The sequence below is a fragment of the Hippocampus bargibanti genome, linkage group LG11 (genome assembly GCF_051943395.1).
Source record: "Hippocampus bargibanti isolate YZ-2025 linkage group LG11, ASM5194339v1, whole genome shotgun sequence".
NCBI lineage: Eukaryota > Metazoa > Chordata > Actinopteri > Syngnathiformes > Syngnathidae > Hippocampus > Hippocampus bargibanti.
This window is the reverse complement of record NC_142744.1, coordinates 10,956,302-10,981,647: the sequence shown is the minus strand read 5'-3', so window position 1 is coordinate 10,981,647 and position 25,346 is coordinate 10,956,302. Positions and strand designations below refer to the sequence as shown.

Genomic DNA, 25,346 nt, shown 5'->3' with positions numbered 1-25,346 from the left:
TTCTGGTGCACGGTCCGATTATTTGTTGTCGTTTGTTTCTAAACACATTCTGAACTCAATTACAGATTAAAATCTCAAACGTTTCCAGTGTTCAATTGCTTTGCTAAATTAATCCCTGATTCATTTTATGTACTCAGTGTTCCTGTTGATGTTTGCTGTGAATAAGAGATGATTCAACTTTCCCAACTGCTGTAAGAGCTTTTGTTTATTCTGCATCAATGATTCACCATGGTTAGTCCAGATTGCACTACTAGGACAACCCAGTGGATGACAACAATTGCTCTGCAATGTTCCATTTTCATCTTCAATATTAGTCTCATGCTGTAATGGGGAGTTTAATTAATGTACTCCTATGTTTGTGCGCGCTGAATTTTTCACCCAGTTTCAGTGTGAATGAGAACCCGTACAGAAGGCAATGGATACTAGCAGATAACAGGTACGAAATGCATTCTTTTGAAATTCTGCATATAATTGTGATGGAAATTAATGTATTTTATTTTTATTTTTTCCACCAGGACCAGAGATGCTACTTCTCGTACAGTTCGAGCTGTAAACAAACCAATACCCGTCAACTGCAAACTGGGACGGTGGTCAACATGGACACCATGTACCTCTTGCACAGACCAAAAGGTACAGTCGAATATTTTATAATTTTAAATGTCATTACCTAGTAATGTATATGCCCAAATATGATCTGATTGTCCGACTGTTAATATGCATAAGAGTGTTAGAATCATTTGGAATCATTTGTATTTTACTTGATAGTGACTCAATGCAGTTGATTTTCAGTGTGTTTGATGAACCCTAATGCAAGGTCAAAGTCATTTTTTTTGCCGCGGGCCAAATTATAATTACGGTTTCCTGTTGGGGCCATTATGAATTTGAGGAATCCTTTAAAATTTTTAATCCCCTTCACATATTACAAACAGAGCGCACAACAAATTAATGAATAACTAGTTTTAAAATCCAAAGTAAAAAAATAATGACTGTTATTGTGGTTTACATACGTACAAAAATTTCAAATTTTGGTTCTGACTTTAACAAGCTTCATGGCACTTAATATGCTTCATTTGCTTTCGCAGGCCGAATAAAATGATGTGGCGGGCCAGATTTGGCCCCCAGGCCTTGACTTTGACACCTATGCCCTAATGGAATAATGACTCGTGCTCTAGTCATATCAGCGAAACTTACCGACATCACATTTGTTGATATCATCATGACAAACAAACACAATGAACATTTTCCATCTATCCATCACAGCAATTCATTTCAGACTTCCTTACTGACTAATCCTCTCAGTTCCGTTTCCGATATCTGGAGACACCATCGCAGTTCGGCGGGACGCCTTGCTTGGAGACATTGTGGGACACCCTTGCGTGTCCAACGACAACTGCAGAGTGTTTGGTGCCCGATTACTGTGGGGAGAGCTTCACCTGTCAAGAAACTGGCAAGTCCCGTCAATGGCGACAATTCAAGTCGAAGTATGAGAAATGTTTGCCGCCGTAAATACAAGAAGAAAAGCGTTCATGTACATTTGTTTACAGACAAAACTAAACAAGTTAGAAAGCTTGTGGGGAGGCTCAAAATACCATAGTGCAGACGATGTATGGTTGTCATGGAAATGAAGTTAATATTCTAAGACCGCGCAATTTCTATTTTCATATTTTAAGGTCAGGACACGCCGCATTGTTTGTTTATTGCAAGAAAGAGTCCAAAATGTTCTCATTTGCTCTTATTCTGTAGGCCGCTGCATCAGCCAGTCCCTTCGCTGTAACGGTGAGGCAGACTGTGATGATTTTTCGGACGAAGACGGTTGCAAAGCTTTCAATCGGAGGAACGACAAGTGCTCCACTCTCCTCACCATTCCCGGGGTCGAGCATGGCACTCAGGGGTAAACATTTACTGGAACGTACACGAAACAAGGCACTTTAGATGCTTATCAAACGATGATTTGTACTGACAAGAAAAGGGAAGGGAGGTAGTGGTGGGTTTGGTCTTTCTGTCTGTTTGTTTACAGCTCTGTAGGACCATTATTCCAAATTAAGATCTTTTGAGGAACGCTCAAGTGTACACATCTTTGAAAAGGTGCGGTCCTTTCCGAAAATCATTGCGTTCCGCAGGTCTTGGCGAGCGTGAATAATAAAACAGACGCTCGGATTGGCTGAAGAGGTCTTGAGGCATGCATATAATTACCAAATCAGTCAACTGTTTGGGGCATCAGAACGTGTTATGCTCTTAAAACGACACACATATTTATGACCACTGTTGTGTCGTTTCAGTTACAATACTTTGACTGGAGAATTTGTGGATCACGTACTGGACCCGAACTACTTTGGAGGAAAATGTGACTATGTTTATAACGGCGAATGGAGAAAGTTCACTTACGACTCCTTCTGTGAAAACCTGCATTACAACGATGAGGAGAAAAACTATCGGAAACCTTATAACTACCATGCCTACCGTTTTGTGGTACTGTAATTTATCAGTGGGGTGGGGATTAGTGAATAATTGAGCTCAACCAGGTCATTTAAGTGTATCTTTTGCAGGCAGAAGCGACATCGGAGGGCACCCAGGAATATTACAGTAACGCGGTGAGCCTATTAAACGCAAGGAAAACCATGCGGTCCTCCAACGCAGGCGTCTCAGTCGGCATCTATTACGTGCAAGTGGGACTGAGTGGAAGCAAAGAGTCGGAATTTCTCAGGAACATATCGAAACATCAAAGCCAGGTACTGTCATATGCAGAAAGGCAACAGGCTCACAAAATCAAGTACAAACAAGTGAGTCCGATTATTTTGGGGTTGAGCAGAAAGCTTTGAGAACATACAAACAAACAAGAAATGGCATCTTGGTTAATGGCAAAGAGAGAAAGCCAAACACACCACATTATGTAAGTATGTAGGACACACAAGGAATTTGTTCTACCGGAAACAAATTCCTTGTGTGTCCTACATACTTGGCAATAAAGATGATTCTGATTCTGATTCTGATTCTGATTCTGATTAATGGGCACGGTGTCTGAGTGGTGAGTGCATCTGCTTCGCAGGTCAAAGGCTGGCATTTCAAATCAGGGATCCACCTGTTTGCATGTTCTCGTTCTTGCTGACTCCCTAAAAACGTGATCGTTAATCACCGAAAACTACAAATTGTTCTTTGGTCTCAATATTTTTTGACAGTGGATACTTTGCAATAGCTTCGGGTTTCAATCCAAAGCTTCGTTACCCTCAAACAGGCTCCTTACATGTCACATCTGCTGAATTTTTACCGTCAGGACCTTGGGTTCATCAGGCTTTGGTCCAAAGTGGAAACAGCTCACTTCAAGATGAGAAGCGATAGGCTGATGCTTCACGAAGATTTCTACCTGTCGCTGATGGAACTTCCAGAGCAGTATGACTTTGGCATGTATTCCCGTTTCTTCAACTCATTCGGCACCCACTATGTCACCGAGGGAGCCATGGGAGGAACGTTGGAATACGTGGTGGTGGTCAATAAAACATCCATGGCTGAATCAAGTAGGGCGACTGCTTCAGCGTTGATCGGGTATCTACGTCCTTGTCAACCACATGATCATGATCAATCCCTTTGCAGAACTCGAATGGAAGCAGGCCGGTTCCTGCATCGGTGCCTCTATTGGTTTAAGCGGATCGATTGGCATGTACACAACGGCGGAGCTCACCGCGGGTGGGGAATTATGTAAAAAAGGAGGACCCTTACTACACGGTAAGTGTCGCATTGCGTTGGGGGAGAAATGTGTAAAAGAGTGTGATTTCCCCCCCCCCCCTGATTTTTGGATGATTTTTGCCTAAAGTCACAGACAAAGGTTCTGCAGTAATTAAGGACGTTATCACGCTGGTAAAGGGGGGTGTCGCAGATACCAGCAGTGGTTTGGTGGTCATCCGGGATCCTGAAACCTATCGCAAGTGGGGGGCAAGCCTGAAATATAACCCGGCAGTCGTTGAACACGAGGTCAGCACTGACTCCCCAAAAATATGTGCTTTGAAAATTGTAGTTGTTTTCTGCCTCTCTGCTTTTGTGCTTGAAGGGGTGGGGGTAAAAAAAATCATTCACTTGATGTAATGAGTCATCTGCAAACCGCCCCTGTACCCTTCTTTCTCGTCAATGTGGAGCCAGGTCATGCCAATCTATGAGCTTGTGCGCCTCAGCACAGCATCAGATCACGTTGGAGCCAGACTGGCCAATCTCCAGAGGGGACTGGAAGAGTATCAGCAGCAGTTCAGTTCTTGTCGCTGCGCCCCCTGCAGGCACAATGGGATCCCGGTACTCACCGGAACGTCCTGCAGTTGCATCTGTAAACCAGGCTACCAAGGGGAAGCCTGTGAGGACACTCGTCGAACTGGTGAGGCAAAAAGCTGCGTGTTTACCCCTTTATATTCATGTTGTCGTAATTGTAAACATATGATCGTTACTTAACCATGTTGCATCAAAGCATCAACGTTGTTACCGGATGGATGAATAGCTCAATTCTACCAACAGGAACCAAAATGGACGGGTCGTGGTCCTGCTGGGGAGTTTGGTCCACTTGTACATCAGGGAGGAAACAGCGTACTCGAGCTTGTATTAATCCGCCACCTGATGGAGGCGGAGCTATGTGCCTCGGCTCCTCCTCTCAGTCTCAGCGATGTTGAAATGCTGTCAAAACTCAAATCTGGATGTTGCAAGGGCAGTTTGTTGTAACCATTTCAAAACAAAATGGCCGTCAACCACAATGTACCTGTTTAATTAAACACACACATACTACAGTGGGACCTCACTTTACGAACCCCTTGGCTTAGGAACTTTTGGGTTTACAAACTTTACATTTATGAAAATTTTACCTTGGCATACGAACTATTTTTCGGGAAACACACAGAGCTGCCACAATGAGTCATCATTGTCGCTCCCTTGGAGAATGTGTGTGTCGTTCGTGAATGAGCCCGTTCTCCAAACAAGGAAATGGCAGCGGACTTTTTATTTGTTCTCTATTCCCCGCCCCTGGGGATCGGGTTACAGACAGAGAGAGAGAGTGAGGCCTTCTCCAAAAAACAAAGTGGCGTCTTCGGTTAAAGCCACGTGATTGGTCAAGAACCCAGCAGTGTGATGGGGGGGGGGGTGTTAAACATTAAAGAGACAGGCAGACAGACAGCGAGAGAAAACACACACACGAAAGGGAGAGGACAGAGCTTGAAACAAAAAAAAGAAAAGGGGAAAAAAACAAGTAAAATTGTGAGAAAATGTATAGAAAACAGTGAAATTTTGACCCATTTCAACTTTGATAGTTCTAAAGCAGAGTGTAGACTGGAAGGTTAAATATCCCATCAATCAGGCTCCATAAATAACCTGCACAAGTCATCTGTACACTTGATGCAAAAAGCTATTAACCCAGCTAAACAGATCACAATTGATGAACTAGGTACAATTATCACAGAGAAAGCACCTACAAGGGATCATTCCTCAAGATGTTCAAAGAAGCCTTTGTTCCTCATCAAGTGTTTAATGCTGAGGAACCACTCCATTCCATCAAGCCATTAACGACCATCACAAAGGTAAATAAAATGACTTTATTGTACAGTACGGTTTATTTCTTTAATCATAAAACTATAGCACAGTTATTATACATAAAATAAAGTATGTTTTGTGTAGTTTTAAGGCTTAGAAAATTAGAAAGTAGAAAATTATGTTTTATGGGGACCTGGAAACGGATTATTCTCATTTTAATGGTTTCCTATGGGAAATTAATTTTTGGGATACACACTTTTCACCTTACACACTCTGTCTGGGAACCATTTAAACAGCTTCTTCCCCCAAGCCATTAACTCTTTGAACTCTTCGAACTCTTTCAAAAGTAGCCAAAATGGAACTGTATAGTGCCACTTAGCAGTTTTTTTGACGACAATACTAGTGCAGCGTGTTCTACCGGAAACAAATTCCTTTGTGTGTTCTACATACTTGGCAATAAAGATGATTCTGATTCTGATTCTGATTTAAATTCGTAAGCCAAGGTCCCACTAGCTGTCCTACATAGGTGATGATGACGCTTGCTCCAAGGGAGCAAACACACACATATACACGCACGCGCACACACGCACACACACGCACACACACATACACACACACACACACACACACACACACACACACACACACACACACGCACGCACACGCACACACACACACACACACACACACACACACACACACACACAAAGCTCGTGCCTCCGTTAGCTAGTACAACAATGTAGTGAATCCACCGTTGTTCCTAAGCTAGGTCACGGAGACAGCTAGCTTTCCACAGTTCATTTTAATGAAGGCTTTTTTCAGTCTTTTGTGAGAAAAATCTGGTTTTCATATCATAATGTTTATATTGTAAGCAACATCGGCAAATTAATTTTGTGAAACCAAGACTATGGAATGTGAATGTTCTAGCTGTGAAAACGTACACGTGGTATGTCGAAACGAAGTTCGACCTCTGGTGTCATTGTGTCATTATAGGTCCTCTCTGTAAAAGGTTTAAAGGACAACCGACGTCTCCGGACAAGTTGTGTCCATAATTTGTAAAATGGCTTCAAATGACTTCTACTGAGCGTATTTTAATAAGATTCCACCGCATATAGCTATATTTTACGTTTTAAGACTCACGCTGAATATTCAGGAAGTCTTGTTTTTGAGTTGGTGACGAGTCCGTACGTGACGTCACTAAAGGAACGCCCCTGACCCGAAAAAAAAGGCACATTGTAGCAGTCCTTGTCAACGTATGTTGCTGTACTTGTTTGGGCTGACAACCTCGATGTCATTGGACAATTTTAAAAGCATTCGATGGACTCCTGTTGTAAGCCTCTGCACGGCAAGCCGTCACTACTGGGTGGCGGGTTGTTACACTGGCGACTCCTTGTCTTTGTTCTTCCGCTGCAGGAGGACCACGAACCCCAGCAGCTCCAGCTGCCATCGATGGCGATTTCTGTCCAATGATATCATCGCAGTCCACAGTGTCAACACTTCAAAGAGGAACAGGCCTAATATTGTATGACCTAACCTTTCTGTCTGTGCGTGACCTCACAGCCGTGGCCGCTGTAGCCGACTGGACACACGCAGTCACATCTGGAGCCTGCGGAGAATATAGAGGATGCGTTTGTAGCGTTCCATACAAACGACATATCTGTTTTTGTAGACTTGTGACTGAGTTGTTTGATTTTGCGTTTCTTCAAACTATCCAAAATGTGTCCAGAATCTATGTTGGTTTTATTCTAATGGCACCCAATGAGATGCATTTGGAATATTTTTACCCAAAACTACACTTTAGAATCCTTATTTTCACACGTATTTTGACTCACTCAGCATCAATTGTGCAATAGGGTTCGACAGAGGATCAATTTGAGGTACCTCTGAGTACTGCCACTCCATTATTGCGGCAGGGAGCACATCGACAGGAGCTGGTCTCTTCCAAGTACTCAAACAAAGCTCGTTTCAGATTTGTCTTCAGGATGTTGTCATGGGCAAAGTCTGTGGAGGTGATCAGCTCATACAGAGGTCGAGTCTAATGAGGAAACACAGATGCTCGGAATGAGAGACAACTGGAGCGCTTCATCAACTGAACCTTAACTGCGTTTTCATTTGGAACACTTTCCATTTGCCGTCTTTTGCTGTTGACTCCCAAACTTGGCTCTTTGATCAAGCCAGCCAGCTGCTTTGCCTTGCGGGAGTATGCCAATTCTGCTAACAAAATATTTCTTGAGATGTGTCAAGTTAAGTTAATGAGGTCTCCTATCCATCCCACAAGCAGAATTAGAATTGAAAATGCAGGATTCGATTCACAGATTCACAAAAAAAAAAAAAAAAAAAAAAAATCACCAAACCAAAAATGAACCAATTAATAATTAAATAAAAACACAATTAATTACAAGAATGAATAAATAAATACAAGAATGTATTAATAAACGAATAAATGAATAAATACATAAATTAATAAATAATACATTTCATTTTTAAGCGCCTTTCAAAACTCTAGGTCTCTACAGTCACAAGATAATACATAAATACATACATACAAGAATGAATAAATAAATAAGCAAGTGTATAAAAAATAAATACATGAATAGATTAAATAAATATATCAATAGTTGAATAAATGAATAAATACATATGTGAATACATGCATGTGAATACGTGAATAAATAAATAAATAAACAAAGAAAAATAACTAACGAAATAAAGAAACAAACAAATAAATAAATAAATACATGAAAATTAAGACAATACATCCCAGATATCAATTAGCAGGGGTGACTGTGCCATTATTCAAGGCTACAAAATGGAAGGAGATTAATGTTGAATAACTTTTTTGTACTGCATTGGGCATATTTTTGAAAAAAAAAATGGACACAACCATTAGAGGTGTTTTTAGGTCATGGAAAAAAAGTAGTTTGACAAGAGTTGAAATAAAGTGTAAATAAAATAGCGTGATACCGTTCTGCGAAGGAAATCTGGATTGAAGCGTACTCCCTCGCCCCAAATTCTCATCAGTTGTGGTGAGGGAAGCTTCTGGGACACCAAAGCAGTGATGGATTCGCTGGTACCGCCCCGTACCACTGCCACTGTGTCTTCCACCATGCTACCATCCGAGGTGTCCTCTGAAACAGTCCGGTTGATTTAACACGTACAAAGCTTCACAAACTGCACTGCCAAGGAGAATGTGTCTTGCGTGTTCGGGTGTTATATGCGTGCATTTCAATTTGGTAATGAGATATCTTACCTCCCATCTCATTGAGGAGTCCATTGCACGATCCCCCTTGAAAGCCCACAGACACGTAAACGCCGTATATGTTAGCACCGACCTTCAATCCCGACTGCGTACATGATTTGTAGTCCGTCAAAGAATAATCTGGAGCAACAAAGACCTTGTTTCAACCTTTCCATATTTAGAGAGATAAATGCAGCATTCCCGTGCGGTGATTTAAGAGGCAAGCATCACGGCAGAAGCAGTGACGAGGCTTCCCATGAGTTCATTTGCGGCGTCTGCTCGCCTCCATTACCTGTTTTTGCAAGTTTTTCTTTGTCCAGGATGATGGTGTGCTCAAAGTCTCCTCCCAGGGCGGCCTCTGTGATGTAGTGTGTGCCGTAGTCTCTGTAGATCTGCCTGTATTCGCCGTAGACGTAGGCCTGAGGCAGGGAGCGAAGGCGCTGCAGGAACTCCGTACTCAGCATCAAGTTGTCTGATTTGAGCATGTACTGGGCCAACTCCAGCTCAGCTTTGGCTCGGATGAAGCTGTAAGACTGAGGGTTGGAATTGGTGTGATTTACTTGCAAGAATACAAACACGACTTTACCCAGAAAGGCCTCTCACTTTTCCAGCCGCCCGACGAATCTTCTGGACCGACTTGGAGTATTTGACCTTGTTGTGATTGTAGCCAAATTCGGCGATACCCGGAATAGCAAAGCCGGTGGAAACGATGGTTTGGGTCATGCGCTCTTTAATGGTTTGCTCCATGTAGTCCGAGTACGACTCAAAAGCCTCCAGAGTGAAATCGTACGAGCCTTTTGTCTGTAGAGAAATGTTCCTATATTATGGGGCCAGATCGTACGTTATCAACCGACTATGCGTGTCGTGGTCAGAAGAAGATTCGTCATCAGTCAAAGTTTTGCTCCTTGGATTAGATTCTCTGTGAGTGATTGCTTACCTGCAGAGTGTACTGCTGTAAGTTGAAAGGTTTCCTGAATCGAACATCCTGGATGTAGTGAGGCAAACAACTCCCTGCATAGTATCGGTTATCAAGAACGACTCCCTCCAAATTACTGTTCAAGATGTTGATTCTAAAGGAGAAAAAAATATATAATTTGATACATGTGTGTGAGATCCCAGATTTCTATGTGAGGATAGGGCGACGGACCCCTTGGCAAGGTTCTCGATACCCCAGTACTCCTCAGCCTCGTATCTGCAGGGCTTTTGGCTCTTGTCGCATTCTGCTTCATCTGACATGTCACCACAGTCATCCTCCCCGTTACATTGCAGCGTCCTCGGAATACACCGTCCTGCAGGGAGAGTTTTAAGTGAAGGTTTTTAGGCATGACTAAAATGTAGTAACATTTTTCTTATTGGATGGTCCAGAAACAACTTTGTGGAAAGTCAAGAGTCAGACACTGTTACCCAATGTATCTTCTGTTCTGTAGTTGTGACAGTTATGGATGAGATGGAGCCGATTGCAGTTATGGTTTGGCAAAATTATAATTGCCATTTAGAGTTCAGTTCTTAAATCGTTCACTAGCATTCGGGAATTTATTCGGGAATTGAAAATATGACATGGAGCGCCATTGGTCTTTCTTGCAGCGTGTGGGGTGCCAATAAAGCGCTGGTCAGACCTCTGGCAATGTTTTTACCCTTCCACAAGGGGGCACCATTTGCCTTTTGTACAGCCGCCCCCTCAGCTCAGATAACTCCAGACCATATAACTTAGTAATTAACTCTTTATTTCAGATGAAAGAAGAGAATCGAAGGTTTATTATGCTGCATTGAATGTTTATGGAGTCCTAAAACTCAATATTCTGTGGGTCCTGCAATCTGAGTGAAAATGACAAAAACCATGGCAGAGGTTTGAACACATTTTTGCACATCATCTAGCAGTGAATGTGTTAAAGTCCCCGCACATCAAATGTTGTAATATTTCATTTTTGGTGGGGAGTTTGTAATAAAGACCATTTTCGAATCCGTTTTCCTCATGAGGGTCGTGGGGGGTGTTGGATCCTATCTCATCTGCCTTCGGGCAGTAGGCGGCGGAAACCCTGAACTGGTTGCCAGACAATCGCAGGGCATACAGAGACAAACATGATTTTTTTTGTGCTCACAATCACACCTTGGGACACTTTGGAGGGTTCCATTAACCTGTGATGCATGATTTTGGAATGTGTGAGGAAACCAGTGTACCCGGATAAAACCCACACAGGCACATGGAAGACATGTGCAAACTCCACATAGGAAGCCAGCAGCAGGAAACGAACCCCGCATCCCCGCACTGTGAAGCAGACCTGCGAACCATGTCATCCACAGTCCAACAAATACAGTCCGTTGTCCAAAATGACATCAAACTGAAGACCAGGAGTGCGACTGAGCGGTGGGTGTGACCTGCCTGTTTGGCTGCAAAGGAAACCTTCGCAGAGTGGAATGTTGTTACAGGTGTAACGTGCCGGAATCTGGCAGCTTTCTTCCTGTCTGCCTTGCAAATGACATGGCTCCCCTCCAAACTGTGATGGCTGGCTCACTTTGGCATAGCGGTACTGCGCAACGTTGACAGAGATGGAGAGAAGCATATTTAGAGACAGACGGGAAAATCTTTTGCAATGCAATCTTATGAAATGCGGCCCACTTTCATTTTTTCCCACCTTTTCATTTATTGTCGAAGAGGACTCTGTTTTTTTTAAATGCCATTTATCATTTTTCAAGTTGTTGCTATGGTGACGCCAGCCCAGCGACTCTACTGACATTTAATATCGTAGCATAGAATAAGACCATTTGCATTGTTTGCAGTTCAATATAATAATTTTATTTTGCCTCAAAGTGTGTGAAATTTTTACACATCAGGGTCACAAATGTCAGTCATATTCAACACAAACATTGACGGCAATTCAACATGAACGCAGGTGTACGTTGAAGTCTATTAGATTTTGTTCAAGACTATCAAATAGCAACGTCGAACTGAACTCAGGCATATTCTTGTGATTTACACCTGATGGCTTATTGTTGTCTTATAATTGTACTTACTCTTTTTTCCTGGCAAACGTCACAGCGTGACCATGGACTCCACTCTGACAGAACACAGTCGACTGGCTGAACCGGTGCCTGGCCATCAACCGAGCGAGCCTCGCGGACTGCCGCATCCTCACCGTTGGCGGTTGCGACATCAACTGGACTGTGACACATCAAATATAACAATATATAACATTTATGGAGTCGTTCCTGACTGTTGCATATCAGTGAGTTAAAGGCAATCTACATATGAAGTATATTGACTTGAAAGTATCTTACCTCAAAAGCAGTAAGGTGAGGAGACTGCAGCGAATAGAGAATTTCCATGTCAAAAACATCGCGGGACGATATGACCAGCAAGGGAATTGCGAGAAGTAAATAAAGTGATCTAACTTCGCGTTGTACACTTTGTATTAATTCTGTTTCCTAAATCGGGCGCAAATAAGCATCAGAGAGATGAAAGAAGGTGGGGAGGGGGGGTGAGACATCCCTTTGTAAGAAAGTATATTCCTGTGACTCGTGCTGTCAAATGTTTGTTGATCACAAAGATTGGCCTTTAAACTTTGTTTAGCGACACTCGTTTTACAAAATGACACAATCCTGCACCTCCTCTGTTTACTCAAGAGAACGAACACGAATGTACCGTACTTGTGAAATCACAGAGAGCCACCTCCCAGATGTCTATTAATAATTGTTGACTGCTGGCGGTGTTTTCACTTTCAAAGCATTTGGAACTTGGTTAATTAGCTCCCGAAAATTTGACAACACTGAAAAAACAAAAAACAAAAAACAAATAAGCAACACTACATACAATTAAAAGACCTATTGGGAATCTTTTAGTTCAACACATATTGATATAATTGAATAAATGGATTGATTCTGCCATTTTTTAATAGTTATTGTTGTTTTTCATAAAAAAAGAAAACTATGAAAAATACTGATTGTTTTTTTAACTCCTTTTCAAATGTCAAATCATGGCAGCTTGTAATTCCTAAAAAAATGTTTCAAAAAAAAAAGACAATGAAAATGACTGATTATTGCTTTTAAACTCGATTTTCAAATGTAAAATCATTGCTGCTTGTATCCTAAAAAGTTTCTTCAAAAATTACCTACTAAACTGGGAATTATTTTACCTGACAGCTGTATTGCTAACAATATGACACATTTTAGAATATAAAAAGAAATCAATAAAATGCACAAGTCCGACAGAGGCCATTTAGATGTCATATTAGTAATTTTACAGACGAGCAACGACCGGCAAATCTGACAAAGTTGCAAAATAATTTATGTCAGCGACAACATTGTAGTTACGGTTTCCTCCAAGTCTTGAGTTTGACACCTGTATGCAAGAGGGTGGGCTGCGCTGCTGTGGGAGAGTTCACAGTCAATTTCAAGTCAAGTTCTCGATAAAGAGAAAAGAAAATCAAAGGGTATAAAGTACGTTGGCAATCACATTTTATTTAATTTGTGACTTAACAGTGGCACAGGTACAGCGTATGGGGGAATCGATGTACAAAAGTCCCTTTTTTCATATTTCTTAAATCCATAAATAAAATTTACAAAATATCTTGGACTATTTCATGTTTTCTTACACGAGCAGAGGGTATAGGTTTAAATTGTAACTCGAACAAATTTATAGTGATATTTCTATTGATTGATATAAATTTGAGGAAAAAAAATCAACAGTTTGATCCAGTGGGGTGGACAGTGTTTCCAAAATGCAGAGGATGAAAACAACAAAGAGATGTACAGGAGAGTGTCATCTATTTTGCAGAAAAAGTGCATGACCTTTCTTAACATGAGTGAGACAGGTACAGCCGACCTGATTTTGATCGATCATAAAACACAGATTTACAGATAATATCTCACCAACCAAACATAAACAAAGACATTTGCAGAAAAAAACGAAAATTGGCAAAAACAAACACCCAGATGTCAAAGGCTGAGGTGCATCCGAAGGCGCCATGGGATGGCACAGAGGCGATCTTTTTTTTTTTCACAACAAAAAAATTGAGTTTGGCAAATTAGATTTGGACATGAACGTATTTTTCGGATATTTTTCTAACAACAGTTTGACGAATAAAATAACACAAATGTTGATTTGTTTCAGACCTCAAAGAAAGTTCCAACGGTAGTGGTCTCCCCCCCCCACCCCCGACCCCCCAACGCCTTGCCTCTTTCTCCACATCCCAGCCTACTAAATCCACATGAATTTTTTTCATGCAAACCGAGGAATGGACCGACATGGCGACACCATGAAAACGCTATGCGTCAGCGCACAGTTCTTCTCATGGTCCTTGCTGGTGGCGATCCACAGAGTGAAGGTCAAACATGAAGGACGCTGCTCCTCTTGAGAAAAAAATAAGAGTGAGCAAAATTATCACAGCCGTTTGAGTTGTCATCCTAGACATAAGTGCAGTTTCTTCCCATTTGGGCTTTCAGGGCGAAGATGAAAGGTCACTTCTTGGCTGAAAGGGTTACTTGATTGGGTGATAGCGCCACGTCAAGAGTTATTTTTATGTGGCCAGCTTGTTTTGACAACTCACCGTAAACAGGAACGAAACAAACCAAAAAACACAGTTGAATTGATGTAGTCCTTTTAAACATTTTTCTTTTATTCTTTCAAGCTTCTGTTTCGACCCTTTGCAGCTTCCGTTTTCCTAAAAAGAGGAAGAGCACTTAACACTCAGCGTAGTTACAAATCCGGCCGTTAGATGGCGATAGTGTACCATTCTGTACGAAGCGAGCAAAATGGAGATGACGCGAAAGAGGGATGTGGACAAGGAAGGGTTTGAAACGAGAGCAACGAAATCAATCGGCAAGAAAAAAACACGAAATAAAAAGGAACATTTTGAATGTAAGGATAATCAACGAGCTGTTAAATTAAAGGGAGAAAGAAAAGCGAAGAGTTTAGTGGCTCAATCAGGAAATGATGTAGACACCCACTCTTATATGTTCTCTAGCTGTCTTCCCGTAGACACGCCTGATCGTCAGATGGATCACCGACTCCTCCAGCCAACGGAGAGGACGACCTTGGGACGGCAGAGTCCTACGGAAAAGGAGGATATTAATTTATCCACGTCGAGATAAGTTACAATTGTGTTGTTTTTCATGTTGTTGCTTACAAGCAACTCCGATAAACTTTGACCTTTGAGGACTGGCTTGACTTTTTTTCTGTCAATAAGATGAGCTTAGAGCTACTCTGCCAAATTCATCACATTATATTCTCCTTAGAGGTTGTCAAACATGGAACAAATCGTGACATTCCACTCAGTTATTTTACTGATTCGCCGGTTTACCAATTGCTCGTCCTTGGCACGGGTGGAGTCGCCCATGGGCTCAACAGGGGCGTGGTCTGTGGGGATGGTGTTCACTTGGCCTGGGGTGCAGTCTGATGAAGAGTTCTGTTGAGGCGCTGGAGTGGACGCTGTCAAGTGAAGGTGTGCTTAATTGAAGAGATACAATCCAAGTGCAATAATAAAAAAGTCAACTAAATCTGTGTTTCCTCCACTTCAAGGCCAAGGAAGAGTGAATAGAAATACTTCATAAATAATCAAATCAAATGCTTGTGTTTTTTTCTCACTTTTGGCACAAAAATATATTGGATAGTCCTTCAGGGACAACACAAAAGATAACATCTAAGTGGATTCCTTCAAAACCATGTCATAAAAAAACGCCTGTCTCTTTTTTATGTATTATTTGATTGGGGAAAAAAGTGCCGTTTTTCTATCCAGAATATTTTACGACCTGAGAGCACATAGGTGAAGATGAAGAGCGACAAAAAACAAACACACAAAGAGATGGATGGATAGATGGATGGACAGACAGACAGATAGATAACGTAAACGTTGAGGTATTTTATCCTCTCTTGGGTGGCATTTAAAATTTGGAAAGGCTCCAATAGAGCTTCATTTGACCAAAGCGTCGGATGTAAATTAAATCTGCAAGTGGACCCTTGGATGGCCTTTACATGTTGCCTTTTTTCCTCCAAGTGTTCTTAGCTTCACCGCGCGCTAATGTGTCAAGAAATATCTTGCCAAAGGTTTGCTGCGTGTTGGGACAAACAATGGCGAAAAGGGCAAAGTCGGCATATTTTGCATAACGAGTGCCTGTGGAAAAAAATAAATAAAAGAAAATAATTTTAAAAAAACAATTAAATTAACTTATTCACTGCCATTCCCAAATTCATTCGGGAATTTGTTCGGGTTTTGGTTTTTCTTCCTGGGATGCCGATAAAGCACTGGCCAGACCTTTGCCAATGTTTTTCCCTTTCACATGGGGGCATAATTTCCCTTTTTTCATGTCAGCGCTTTGTTACAGCTTCAGCTGTTGTTAAAGCGCTATATAAACCAATATGTAAGTACAGTAAAGTCTCGTTATATCGATATTCAAGGGAGTCCGAAAAAATCTCGATATAACCGGGACTATTGATATATCCGACCCTGTTTGCATGTAATTTTCTCCGTGCGTGCATAGAAATAGTATCGATATAACCGGGACTATCGATATATCCGATATCGATATAACGAGACTTTACTGTATTGTATTGTATTTTGTACAGCCACCCCCACTTCAAGCTCTGATAACTCCAGACCCATAACTTGGGAATTAACTTTTTTTTCTGGTGAAAGCAGAAAGTCTAAATTTAGTAACGCTATATTGAATGCTAAACCAATATGTTTGGATTAGATTGTATTTTGGACAGCCAGTATTTGAAGCTCATATTCCTTCTTGTTATTGCATTTCTGTGTATGAACTTGTCTTGATGTTGAAAATGCTTTTGTCTGAAAACATGTGACGCAGTGGCACTTGAAAACCAAATATTTAAGGTTTTTGAATGTTTATGTAGTCCTAAAACTCAATATTCTGTGGGTCCTGGAATTCAAGTGACAATGACAAAAACCCAGGCATTGGAGTGGATGCATTTTTGCATGTCTGGCAGGGATTGAGTTAAGAAAGTGGCACCGTTTATGCAAGAAGACGTCGATGTGGCATTCAGAAGCGACAATTGAGAACACTCACGTGATTCTGTAGATGGCGATGTGGATGTACCGGGGCTCAAGGTCATCCGGGACAGATCAAGGTCACTGCCTTCGTCTTCCAATGCGGCGGTAGCGGGAGGTGACAGCGGCTGACCGTTGTTAACGCCCCCGAGGTCTGGCGTCGCGCACCTGCTCCCTGATGCCCCGGCAGGCCCCGCCCCCAATGTCGACGGGCCCTCCCCCGCATCCGAGTCCACGCACAGGCCGTCTTTCGACAGGCTGAACTGCCTCTGGAGCAGAGCGGGATCGGCGTTCGTGTGCTGCGGGCTGGCGATGGCTGAGGAGGGGGCAGACAGGTCGCAGGCTTGCTGGCAGACGGTCGTCATGGGCACCAAGCCTTGGAGCACGGCGGCCGGGATGGCGTGCCCGCCCACAGCCATAGTCTGGGCCGGCATGTACGCCGCCACGGCCGCCCATTGCTGCTGGGTGGCTCGGAAAATGTTGGCCTGGCTCCAGATGAGGGGCTGGCCTCCTGGCAGCACTTGGGCCACTTGCAAAGGCCCCTGCACGGGGAAGGCGAGAGTCTGAGCCTGGCCCGGAAACGGCTGCTGGGCCCACTGGGACGTCTGCACGGGGCCCATGGTCATATAACCTGAGAGAAGGAAATGACGCGCATTACAGCTGGAGAAGAAGGGGAACGTTTCGCTCACAACTTGCAAAATTACCACCATAAATCAATTTGGGTCGCCAGGAAAGCAAAACGGACCTTGTACGCGGCTTTCCTTGGTTTTATTTCCATCATCGATGGCAGGCAAATATCAATTCATTCATGGACTTACTCTGTAATCAGGTGGCTTGTTCACAGTAAATCCATAGTCGTGCTCACAACATTTAAATCAAACATTAAATGCCATATAAAAATAATAATTTAACTAAATAAATGCTTTCCAGGGTTTACCACAGGTAGCAGCTGTGTTTTACACATTACGATACTTTTCTGATGGCTAACATTTCCTTGATTGAAACTCATTGTGACTGGAAAGTGACCGTGAGAGTTTCTAAAGGCGTTTATGAATGAAATGTTTTTTTTTTTTTTAAGTAGAAGTGGTGTTCAGTGATACCTCAAAAGTGAAATGGTGAGAAAATGGATAGAAAACAGTGAAATTTGGACTTGTTTCAACTTTGACATTTCAAAAGCAGAGTGTAGACTGGAAGGTTAAAATATCCCATCAATCAGGCTCCATAAATAACCCGCACAAGCCATCTGTACACTTGATGCAAAAAGCTATTAACCCAGCTAAACAGATCACAATTGATGAACTAGGTACAATTATCACAGAGAAAGCACCTACAAGGGATCATTCCTCAAGATAGTGAAAGAACAAGGTTACGTTCCTCATCAAGTGTTTAATGCTGAGGAAACCGGCCACTCCATTCCATCAAGCCATCGACCATCACAAAGGTAAATAAAATGACCTTATTGTACAGTACAGTTTATTTCTTTAATTATGATACCATAGCACATTTGTTCTACATAAAATAATGTATATTTTGTGTAGTTTTAAGGTTTAGAAAATTAGAAAGTAGAAAATTATGTTTTATGGGGACCTGGGAACGGATTATTGTCATTTTAATGGTTTCCTATGGGAAATATTTTTTTGGGATACACACTTCACGTTACACACACTGTCTGGGAACCAATTAAGTTCGTAAGCCAAGGTGTCACTGTATAGTCCACTTAACTCATTCACTGTCAGACGTGCAAAAAATATGTCCGCACCAGTGCCAGGGTTTTTGTCATTGTCACTCAAATCCCAGGACCCAGAGAATTATGAGTTTTACGACTACATAAACACTCAATGCACCATAAGAAACCTTAGACTCCTTTCTTTCATCAGGAAAAAAAAGAGTTAATTCCTAAATTATATGTGCCTGAAGTTATATGAGCCTGAAATGAGGGTGGATGTCCAAAATACAATTAAATGCATACATATTGGTTAATATAGCGCTTTAACAACAGCTGAAGCTGGAACAAAGTACAATAATGGAAAAAGGGGAAATGATACCCCCTTGTGGAAGGGAAAAAACATTGTCAGATGTCTGGCCAGCGCTTTATCGGCACCCCAGGAAAAAAAAAGAACAAATTCGGGAATGGCGCTCATAGTTTCAATTCCCGAGTAAATTTGGGAATGGCAGTGATGAATTAAAAATGTAACGTAAAGCCTTCATTTTCTTCAATATACGCAGGTGCCCCTTACAGTATAAGTGAAGTACTATTGAGCAACAATTGTCATCAGCTACCGACTCCATTTTCCCTCATAGAAGACGTAACCCCTGCCTCTACTGTAGCGCCTTATGATGTGGTGTGCCTTATATTTGGAAAACCTTTATATGTATTTATATATTGTCTTTGGAAAACTTTTTTTCATTCATTGAAGGTGCACCTTATACTTTGATAAGCATTATACACTGGAAAATATGGTACATGTAGACTTTACAGCTGCGTTTTGAGTAGATGTATAGTCTTGGCGAAAGAAGATGGAGTGAACTCAGCACAACTTTTATTTTTTTGTGACGTCAGGTCAAGTGACTCACCAGATGGCACAGAGGTGGGGCTGAAGGGGGCGTACATCTCGGCGGGATTGGGCTGCTGCTGCTGGCGGCTGCTCCTGGTCGGGTCCAGTGTGTTGGCAGGTGAAGGGGGCATCTGAGAGAGTATGTACCTTGATTAAAGTCACTCAGAAGTTGTTTTTGTTCAGCAGGCTTGACACATTTGAGGACTGTATGGTGGCTTGTCATAGAACGAAATGTACGATATTGTTGAGGATAACAGAATGTGTCCGTCGAGAAACAAATCCCAATGTAGATCGAATTCTACCAGGCTTTGTCGTACATGATGTCGGAATCAAACGTGACTGTTAATGTGTCGGAGCGGCACAAACATAGTTTTTTTCGGGTTGTGTACTCACCGAGGGAGGAGTGGACATGTCGCCGAAAAGGTCAAAGTGGTTGATATTCTGTGAAACGAACCAATGGAGAGACAAAAAAGGTACAATGACACATCCCCAAATTGAAATTCAATCGTCATACATTCTTGAATTCATCCCCGTGTGGACTACAGCGGCGGTGGGATGGTGGTACGGGGGAGGGTGGTGTGAGAAGGTGGGGTGGGATCGCTCTTCACTCAGACGTTTGCACTGCGCATGGAAAGAAACCACTATACTCTTTTGTTCCGTTATCAGAAAATGGATCTTGAATGGGCCTTTTCACGCCTCGCTATAATTGAGTGGGTAAGGGGCTATTCAGTTCCATAAAACAGACCCTGATTAGATATTCTTGCGTCCGCCAATCCAAAGCGTCCTTTGAGAGTCTGACCTGATTTGGAATGCTGACGCTACCGTGTGAGTACACCGTCGAGGGAGCCGATGAGGGACGAGGCTCCAGGAAAAACCCGACTTCTAACAAAAGGGCCCACATTATGAATAGAAATGACTCCCCTCTATGGACGGAAGGGGTGTGGATGTGGGACACCGCCATTATCGAAGCTGTGGAAGAGCGACGTTGCATGAAATGTATCTGGGGGGGGGCATGCATAAGCAGACAATGAGTTGCCACAAGAGCACAGAAAACAAGGATTTGCATGCTGGAAAGAAAGTGCTGCACGTGGAAAGGTAGCCCCCCACACCCTGGAAGAGAAAGAAAGAGATTGAAGACCCCCACCAGCAATCAGGATCGCCGCAAAGGAGTCTTTTATGTCCTCTTTGACATAACGGATCTCACAGTTTGCGCTTTGTGACCATTGAGGGCTAGCAGAATGGCTCCGAGTTTGGAGAGAAAAGTAAACAAGTGTACGCTGAGACACCCCCCTCACCACCACCTCCACCCCACCCCTCCGCAGGCAGCGACAGACATCGAGGGGAGAGCTCTTGGCTCTCAAAAAAGCTCCGACTGAATGAACAGACAAGCAGTAACACTTAGCGATATGGAGGCGCTGCTACTTATGCTAGCTGTGTGAGTGAGATAGCAAAGAGGCCGAGGCGGGTTATCGCTTCCATGATGCTCGGCAACAAGCACAACAACAACAGCGACGGTGGTGAGAGAGAAGCACCGCGCGAGCAGGATTTTTCTTCTTGAGTCAACGAGAAGAAATACTTTTTGTCGCAGTTGAAGGGATTATTGCTGAAAAATGGATGATATGGAATTTATTTTGGGGGTTTCTTGGAATGGTTGGGGGGGGGAGTGCCTTTCGGTGGGAGGCTTCTTGTGAAGGACGACTAAATGGCTACATCTCATGCAACTCAAACCAATGACACCCCACCAACAAACCTCGCATTGTCCTCCCCTGAAGGAAGACGGAATGGACTCCGTCCTGGTCTGGGACATCTGGTCACAGATAAGATTTATTTATCTTATTTTATATATATATATATATTTTTTTTTGGGGGGGGGGGGGGGGGGGGGGGGGGGGGCTTAACTCATTCACTTCCATTCATGAATGTATTCGGTAATTGAAAATATGACAGAGCGCCATTCCAGAATTTGTTCTGGCTTTTTTTCTTGCTGGGGTGCCGAAAAAGCGCTGGCCAAGCATCTGTCAATGTTTTTTCCCTTCCACAAGGGGTAAACATTTCCCTTTTTCCCATGTTTCCAGCTATTGTTAAACCACTTAATGTTTGCTTTCAACATTTAGTTTGGAGTAGACGTGCACATTCCACCATGACGTCCCTGATCCACTGCTGAAAAGGACGCTTTGATCCTTTCCTCTTTCATCTAGAACTGCTTCATGTCACAAAGAGGGTACAGCAAGTGCTGAAGAATGAATGACTCTCTGTGTCTTTGTGTTGTCATATTTGTTATTGAGTTTTTTTTTTTTTTTTTTTTTACTTCAAGATGACGCCGCAAGAATGGCTGCCTTTCCAGCAGCTCCTGTATTTTGTTTTTTGTTTTTTGTTCGATACAAAAGATATTTAAGATGAATCGATATTTGCTTAGGGGTTTCTATACAGTACTGGCATTATCGAAATCTGTATCGGTCGCGCCATTGGTCGACTTGGTCACGTGACTTGGTCACGTGACCAGCTCCCGTGTAGCAGATGCCATTTTCATTTTCAGACGCCACATTGAATGTTTATGTATTCTTAAAACTCAATATTCTGCGTCCTGAAAGTCGAGTGACAATGACAAAAACCCTGGCACTGGGTGGACCCATTTTTGCACATGTCTGGCAGTGAATGAGTTAAGGGCATTTTGGGACCTTGCTTTGAAATGTCTCGTGAAATTACGGGCGTGACATGACCACGGTCAACCAATCAGATTTTCTTCATGGGCACCCAACAGAGAGGTTCGAAGGTGGAGGTGTGTGTCCAAAGAAATCATAAAAAAAAGAAAAGAACACCTACAGTCATGAAATGGCGTTTGGGGACATCATAGATGCCTTCCTTCTGCTGACTGGTTGGGACCTGCATTGGATTGGAGGTCGATTCAAATGTAAATAAATAGCATAGCAAGATGGATTTTTGCTACTTTGGCGTTTCAAATGACCAAAGCATAAAAATATGAGCACATTTTGATTTCGTCCATTTCTCACCTCTTTTTTTAGGATCTTTTCTAGCTAAGGGGTTATGCTAACGGTACAGTGGTGCTTCTGAATCAAATCTAGTAAAATCAATATCGATCGCAAACAAGGCCAGCCTATGCATTGTAGAAGGCCCATTGTTATTCTGCACGAGTCAAGCTTATCTGACCATAAGAAATTGCCTCAGCTAATATTTCTCTCCCAGTCACGAGAAACGAGCTGTCGCTTTTAACCTCTCCTGCTGTCTCTCTTTGCTCCCTGCGCTGGTTAACTTTTGCTTATGTTTTTTTTTTCTCCCCTCCGCTCAAGTCTATTGATCTTGTTTCACTGCCAGATCAAATGGCATGGCAAGTGATTACTCTCTCTCACTCTCTCTCTCTTTCTTTCTCTGCATGTTTCATCTTCACAAGAAGTTACAGAGGGGGCAAAAAGAGGAGGAGGAGGAAAGCAGCAGAGAGAAAGAAAAGCTGCGAGGAGGGTGTCGGATTAAACCGTACAACAGGTCTCCGAAGTCCTCGCGGCTCCTTCAAATGGTTCAGGTTAAAAAAAAACTCCAAGGCCTAAATCGCAGAGATGAAACTGACCTTGACTGCGCAAGAACCTCTTCGATGCTATGTGAGGCTTTTTTTCCCCTACGTGACATCTCAAACACAAACTTCCCCCGCCTTGGTTTTCTTGCTCAGCTTAAAACAAAAGCCTTTCGACACCACATTTAAACCTGATACTGCAGAAACGTGAGGCGCTCGACAGGCCCTTGGTGTTTGTACTTTTATCATCTATCACAGGGCATATAATAAGGGAGAAGAAAAAAAAAAGAAAGGGGTTGGGGGGAGGGCGATGCTTTGTCTTTGTACCTGATAAACGCTCTCCTCTGACTGGGGGCCATGGAGGGGTTCGTGTCCAGCCTCAAACACTATGTACTACAGAACAAAGTGTAAAAGTGCAGAGAAAGGGGGGCATAAAGGCACAGAGTGGGTTTTGCATGGAGATGACAGGTGGGGGGAGGGGGGTTAAACAACAGCACATGAGGGGGTGGATGGTATCCAGTGGGGGAGTGAAAAGAGACCAGGTAGGTTGTCAAAAACAAAGTGGAGCAGAAGAGAGAGGAATGGGGGTGGAGAGGGAAGGGGGGCATTGGGAGAGAAAAAAGAAAACAAATGAGGTCGGAAAGGGGAAAGAGCACAAGTATCATCAAGTCAGGTAGCAGTTCATAGCAATGTGGAGGTTGTCACCAGAAGTTTTCGATTTGACGGCGAGTTAAAAAGGACAGCCTAATGTTATTTATCCATGCTCGCCCACGTGAGGTAGCATTTAAATTCAATTGGCCAGTTCCTTCTTCCATCTTTGGAAAATTGTTTCAATTAGTCAGTGTAAGCTCTCAGTCGTACACGATTGGTCCATCGATTAAAAGGTTTCTTTAGCTGTCATCTGTACTTCTTTGACAGTATCGGACATTTCACTCCTCATCCGAACAGCTTCATCAATGAACTAAAGTTGGCCAGAGCTACCAGCACAACTTTAGTTTGATGTTTCAATTCGTGCTCTGTAAAAGGTTCGAGATTGGGTACGTATGTTAAAAAAAAGTCCCCGAGCCTCAAAACTGGAGTTTTGTCAACCAATTTGAACAAAAAAATAACACTGTAAATAAAACGATGAACCACATTTCAAAGAGCAACAAACAGATGATTTGAAAGGTGTTAGGAAGTTTGAGCTCAGAGTAAGAGTTAGTGTTGTCTGTATTCAGTGTGAGCAAGAAAAAAAAACTTTCAATCAGCCAAAAAGAAGGCGAAGAGGAGGTTGCAATTCTGATTAGGGGGGCAAATATTGGGAGGAAACTGCAACACTGACACAGAAGAAGGAAAAAAATAATACAAAATATAAATATTAAAAAAATGGTTTCACAACAGTGCAGTGCCAAATGGAAGTTGAATGGTTGAACAAAGCGTTCTATAAAGATGGTCCCCCTCGGGGGTCGCTGAGTGGTGAGACAGTATGAATCATGAATTGGAGCAGATCAGAGACCAGATAAAGTCAACAAACACTCTCAATTTTCCATGGTGGGGGGGGGGGGGGGGTATATCGAGAAGCACAATGAGAAAGCCATGAAGCTTCACTCCGAACTTACCTGGTAAACCGGATCGTCTGCTTCGTCTTCCAAGATGGTCTATGGGGCAAGAAAATAGAACACACACATTCTGTGTATGAACTTGTCTTGATGTTGAAAATGCTTTTGTCTGAAAACATGTGACGCAGTGGCACTTGAAAACCAAATATTTAAGGTTTTTGAATGTTTATGTAGTCCTAAAACTCAATATTCTGTGGGTCCTGGAATTCAAGTGACAATGACAAAAAACACACATCAACCTTTCGTCGACATTGTAAGTTTTTGTCAGGGAAAAAATGGGCAAGATGAATGGCGATGAGGGGCGGAGATTTGTTGACATTAGGTGACAGTCCCTTACTCAAATGGGGAGGACTAATAAAATTAACAGCACAAAAAAATAATAATCCACCGCGAAGCCACGAATGCTAAACCGTGTTCAAGCGACTGAGGGGTTACTGGACAACGCAACATTCTTTTTCAGTCCTACCTGGTAGACGGCCTGCTCGCAATGTTTGTCCTTCTGGGCCTTTTTCTCCATCTCCTCCCGTTGCTTAATATCGTAGATGAGGGTAAAGAGGTCACGCAGGTCAATGATGAGAGGCTCCGCCTAATGCAGAGAAGGAAGACCGCATGAGAAATGTGGAGTGATCTACTTCATTCAGGTGAGAAATGTCAATTTATTTGAGTTTATTAACTCATTCCATGCCAGACCATGTGCAAAAATGGTCTACTCCAGTGCCAGGGTTTTTGTCATTTTCACTCAGATTCCGGGACCCACAGAATATTGAGTTTTATGATTACATAAACATTCAATACAGTGTTAGAAACCTTAGAGTCACCTCTTTCATCAGAAAGAGTTAATTCCTAAGTTATATGGGTCTGGAGTTATCTGAGCTTCAAATGGGGGCGGCTGCACAAAATACAATACAATACATTCATATTGATTTATATAGC

The 25,346-nt window shown here is 42.5% G+C and overlaps 3 protein-coding genes across 7 annotated transcripts in view; 1 reads left to right on the top strand and 2 right to left on the bottom strand.

The window, feature by feature from the left end:
* Positions 1-258: 258 nt before the first annotated feature.
* On the top strand, positions 259-4,771 carry c8a (complement C8 alpha chain). Its single transcript, XM_089007384.1, has 11 exons — positions 259-436; positions 516-630; positions 1,300-1,447; positions 1,744-1,891; positions 2,280-2,469; positions 2,547-2,729; positions 3,272-3,512; positions 3,589-3,720; positions 3,809-3,966; positions 4,132-4,357; positions 4,495-4,771. The coding sequence occupies exons 1-11, from the start codon at positions 327-329 to the stop codon at positions 4,644-4,646; spliced, it is 1,803 nt and encodes a 600-aa protein (XP_088863510.1). The 5' UTR covers positions 259-326; the 3' UTR covers positions 4,647-4,771.
* A 1,565-nt stretch (positions 4,772-6,336) lies between these two features.
* c8b (complement C8 beta chain) lies at positions 6,337-12,256 on the bottom strand. 2 transcript variants are annotated; one of them, XR_016116351.1, is made up of 13 exons: positions 12,011-12,256; positions 11,747-11,894; positions 11,115-11,262; positions 9,882-10,023; positions 9,672-9,804; positions 9,338-9,535; positions 9,027-9,267; positions 8,747-8,875; positions 8,461-8,624; positions 7,378-7,531; positions 7,031-7,102; positions 6,683-6,955; positions 6,337-6,507 (listed from the first exon to the last, which is right to left on the bottom strand). XR_016116351.1 is itself a non-coding variant. In XM_089007385.1 (12 exons), the coding sequence occupies exons 1-12, from the start codon at positions 12,067-12,069 to the stop codon at positions 6,801-6,803; spliced, it is 1,743 nt and encodes a 580-aa protein (XP_088863511.1). In that variant the 5' UTR covers positions 12,070-12,256; the 3' UTR covers positions 6,337-6,800. The 2 variants fall into 2 exon arrangements, 1 of the variants encoding a protein (XP_088863511.1); XM_089007385.1 differs by having other exon boundaries at positions 6,337-6,955.
* A 908-nt stretch (positions 12,257-13,164) lies between these two features.
* The window catches only part of dab1b (DAB adaptor protein 1b), an 86,165-nt gene continuing 73,983 nt past the window's right edge, over positions 13,165-25,346 (bottom strand). For 2 of the 4 annotated variants that reach the window (XM_089007388.1, XM_089007386.1), the window contains exons 6-15: positions 24,880-24,999; positions 24,414-24,452; positions 23,143-23,208; positions 22,113-22,172; positions 19,683-19,730; positions 19,309-19,420; positions 16,754-17,365; positions 15,031-15,158; positions 14,678-14,780; positions 13,165-14,391 (exon numbers count right to left, since the gene is read on the bottom strand). In XM_089007388.1, the coding sequence (XP_088863514.1) occupies positions 14,691-14,780; positions 15,031-15,158; positions 16,754-17,365; positions 19,309-19,420; positions 19,683-19,730; positions 22,113-22,172; positions 23,143-23,208; positions 24,414-24,452; positions 24,880-24,999 (1,275 nt within the window). In that variant the 3' untranslated portion in view covers positions 13,165-14,391; positions 14,678-14,690. Of the gene's footprint in view, positions 14,392-14,600; positions 14,781-15,030; positions 15,159-16,753; positions 17,366-19,308; positions 19,421-19,682; positions 19,731-22,112; positions 22,173-23,142; positions 23,209-24,413; positions 24,453-24,879; positions 25,000-25,346 lie in introns of those variants that run through there. The other 2 variants (XM_089007387.1, XM_089007389.1) reach the window with 2 other exon arrangements.

Excerpts from the sequence above, each read along its gene's own strand:
- c8b (XM_089007385.1), bottom strand. The coding sequence starts at position 12,069 with ATGTTTTTGACATGGAAATTCTCTATTCGCTGCAGTCTCCTCACCTTA. Across the intron at positions 11,263-11,746 it reads ACGTTTGCCAGGAAAAAAGA|TACCGCTATGCCAAAGTGAG; the intron begins GTAAGTACAATT and ends AACGTTGCGCAG. Across the intron at positions 7,103-7,377 it reads TGGAGTGGCAGTACTCAGAG|GCTCCAGATGTGACTGCGTG; the intron begins GTACCTCAAATT and ends TATTCTCCGCAG.
- c8a (XM_089007384.1), top strand. The coding sequence starts at position 327 with ATGGGGAGTTTAATTAATGTACTCCTATGTTTGTGCGCGCTGAATTTT. Across the intron at positions 631-1,299 it reads CCTCTTGCACAGACCAAAAG|TTCCGTTTCCGATATCTGGA; the intron begins GTACAGTCGAAT and ends TAATCCTCTCAG. Across the intron at positions 1,448-1,743 it reads CTTCACCTGTCAAGAAACTG|GCCGCTGCATCAGCCAGTCC; the intron begins GCAAGTCCCGTC and ends CTTATTCTGTAG.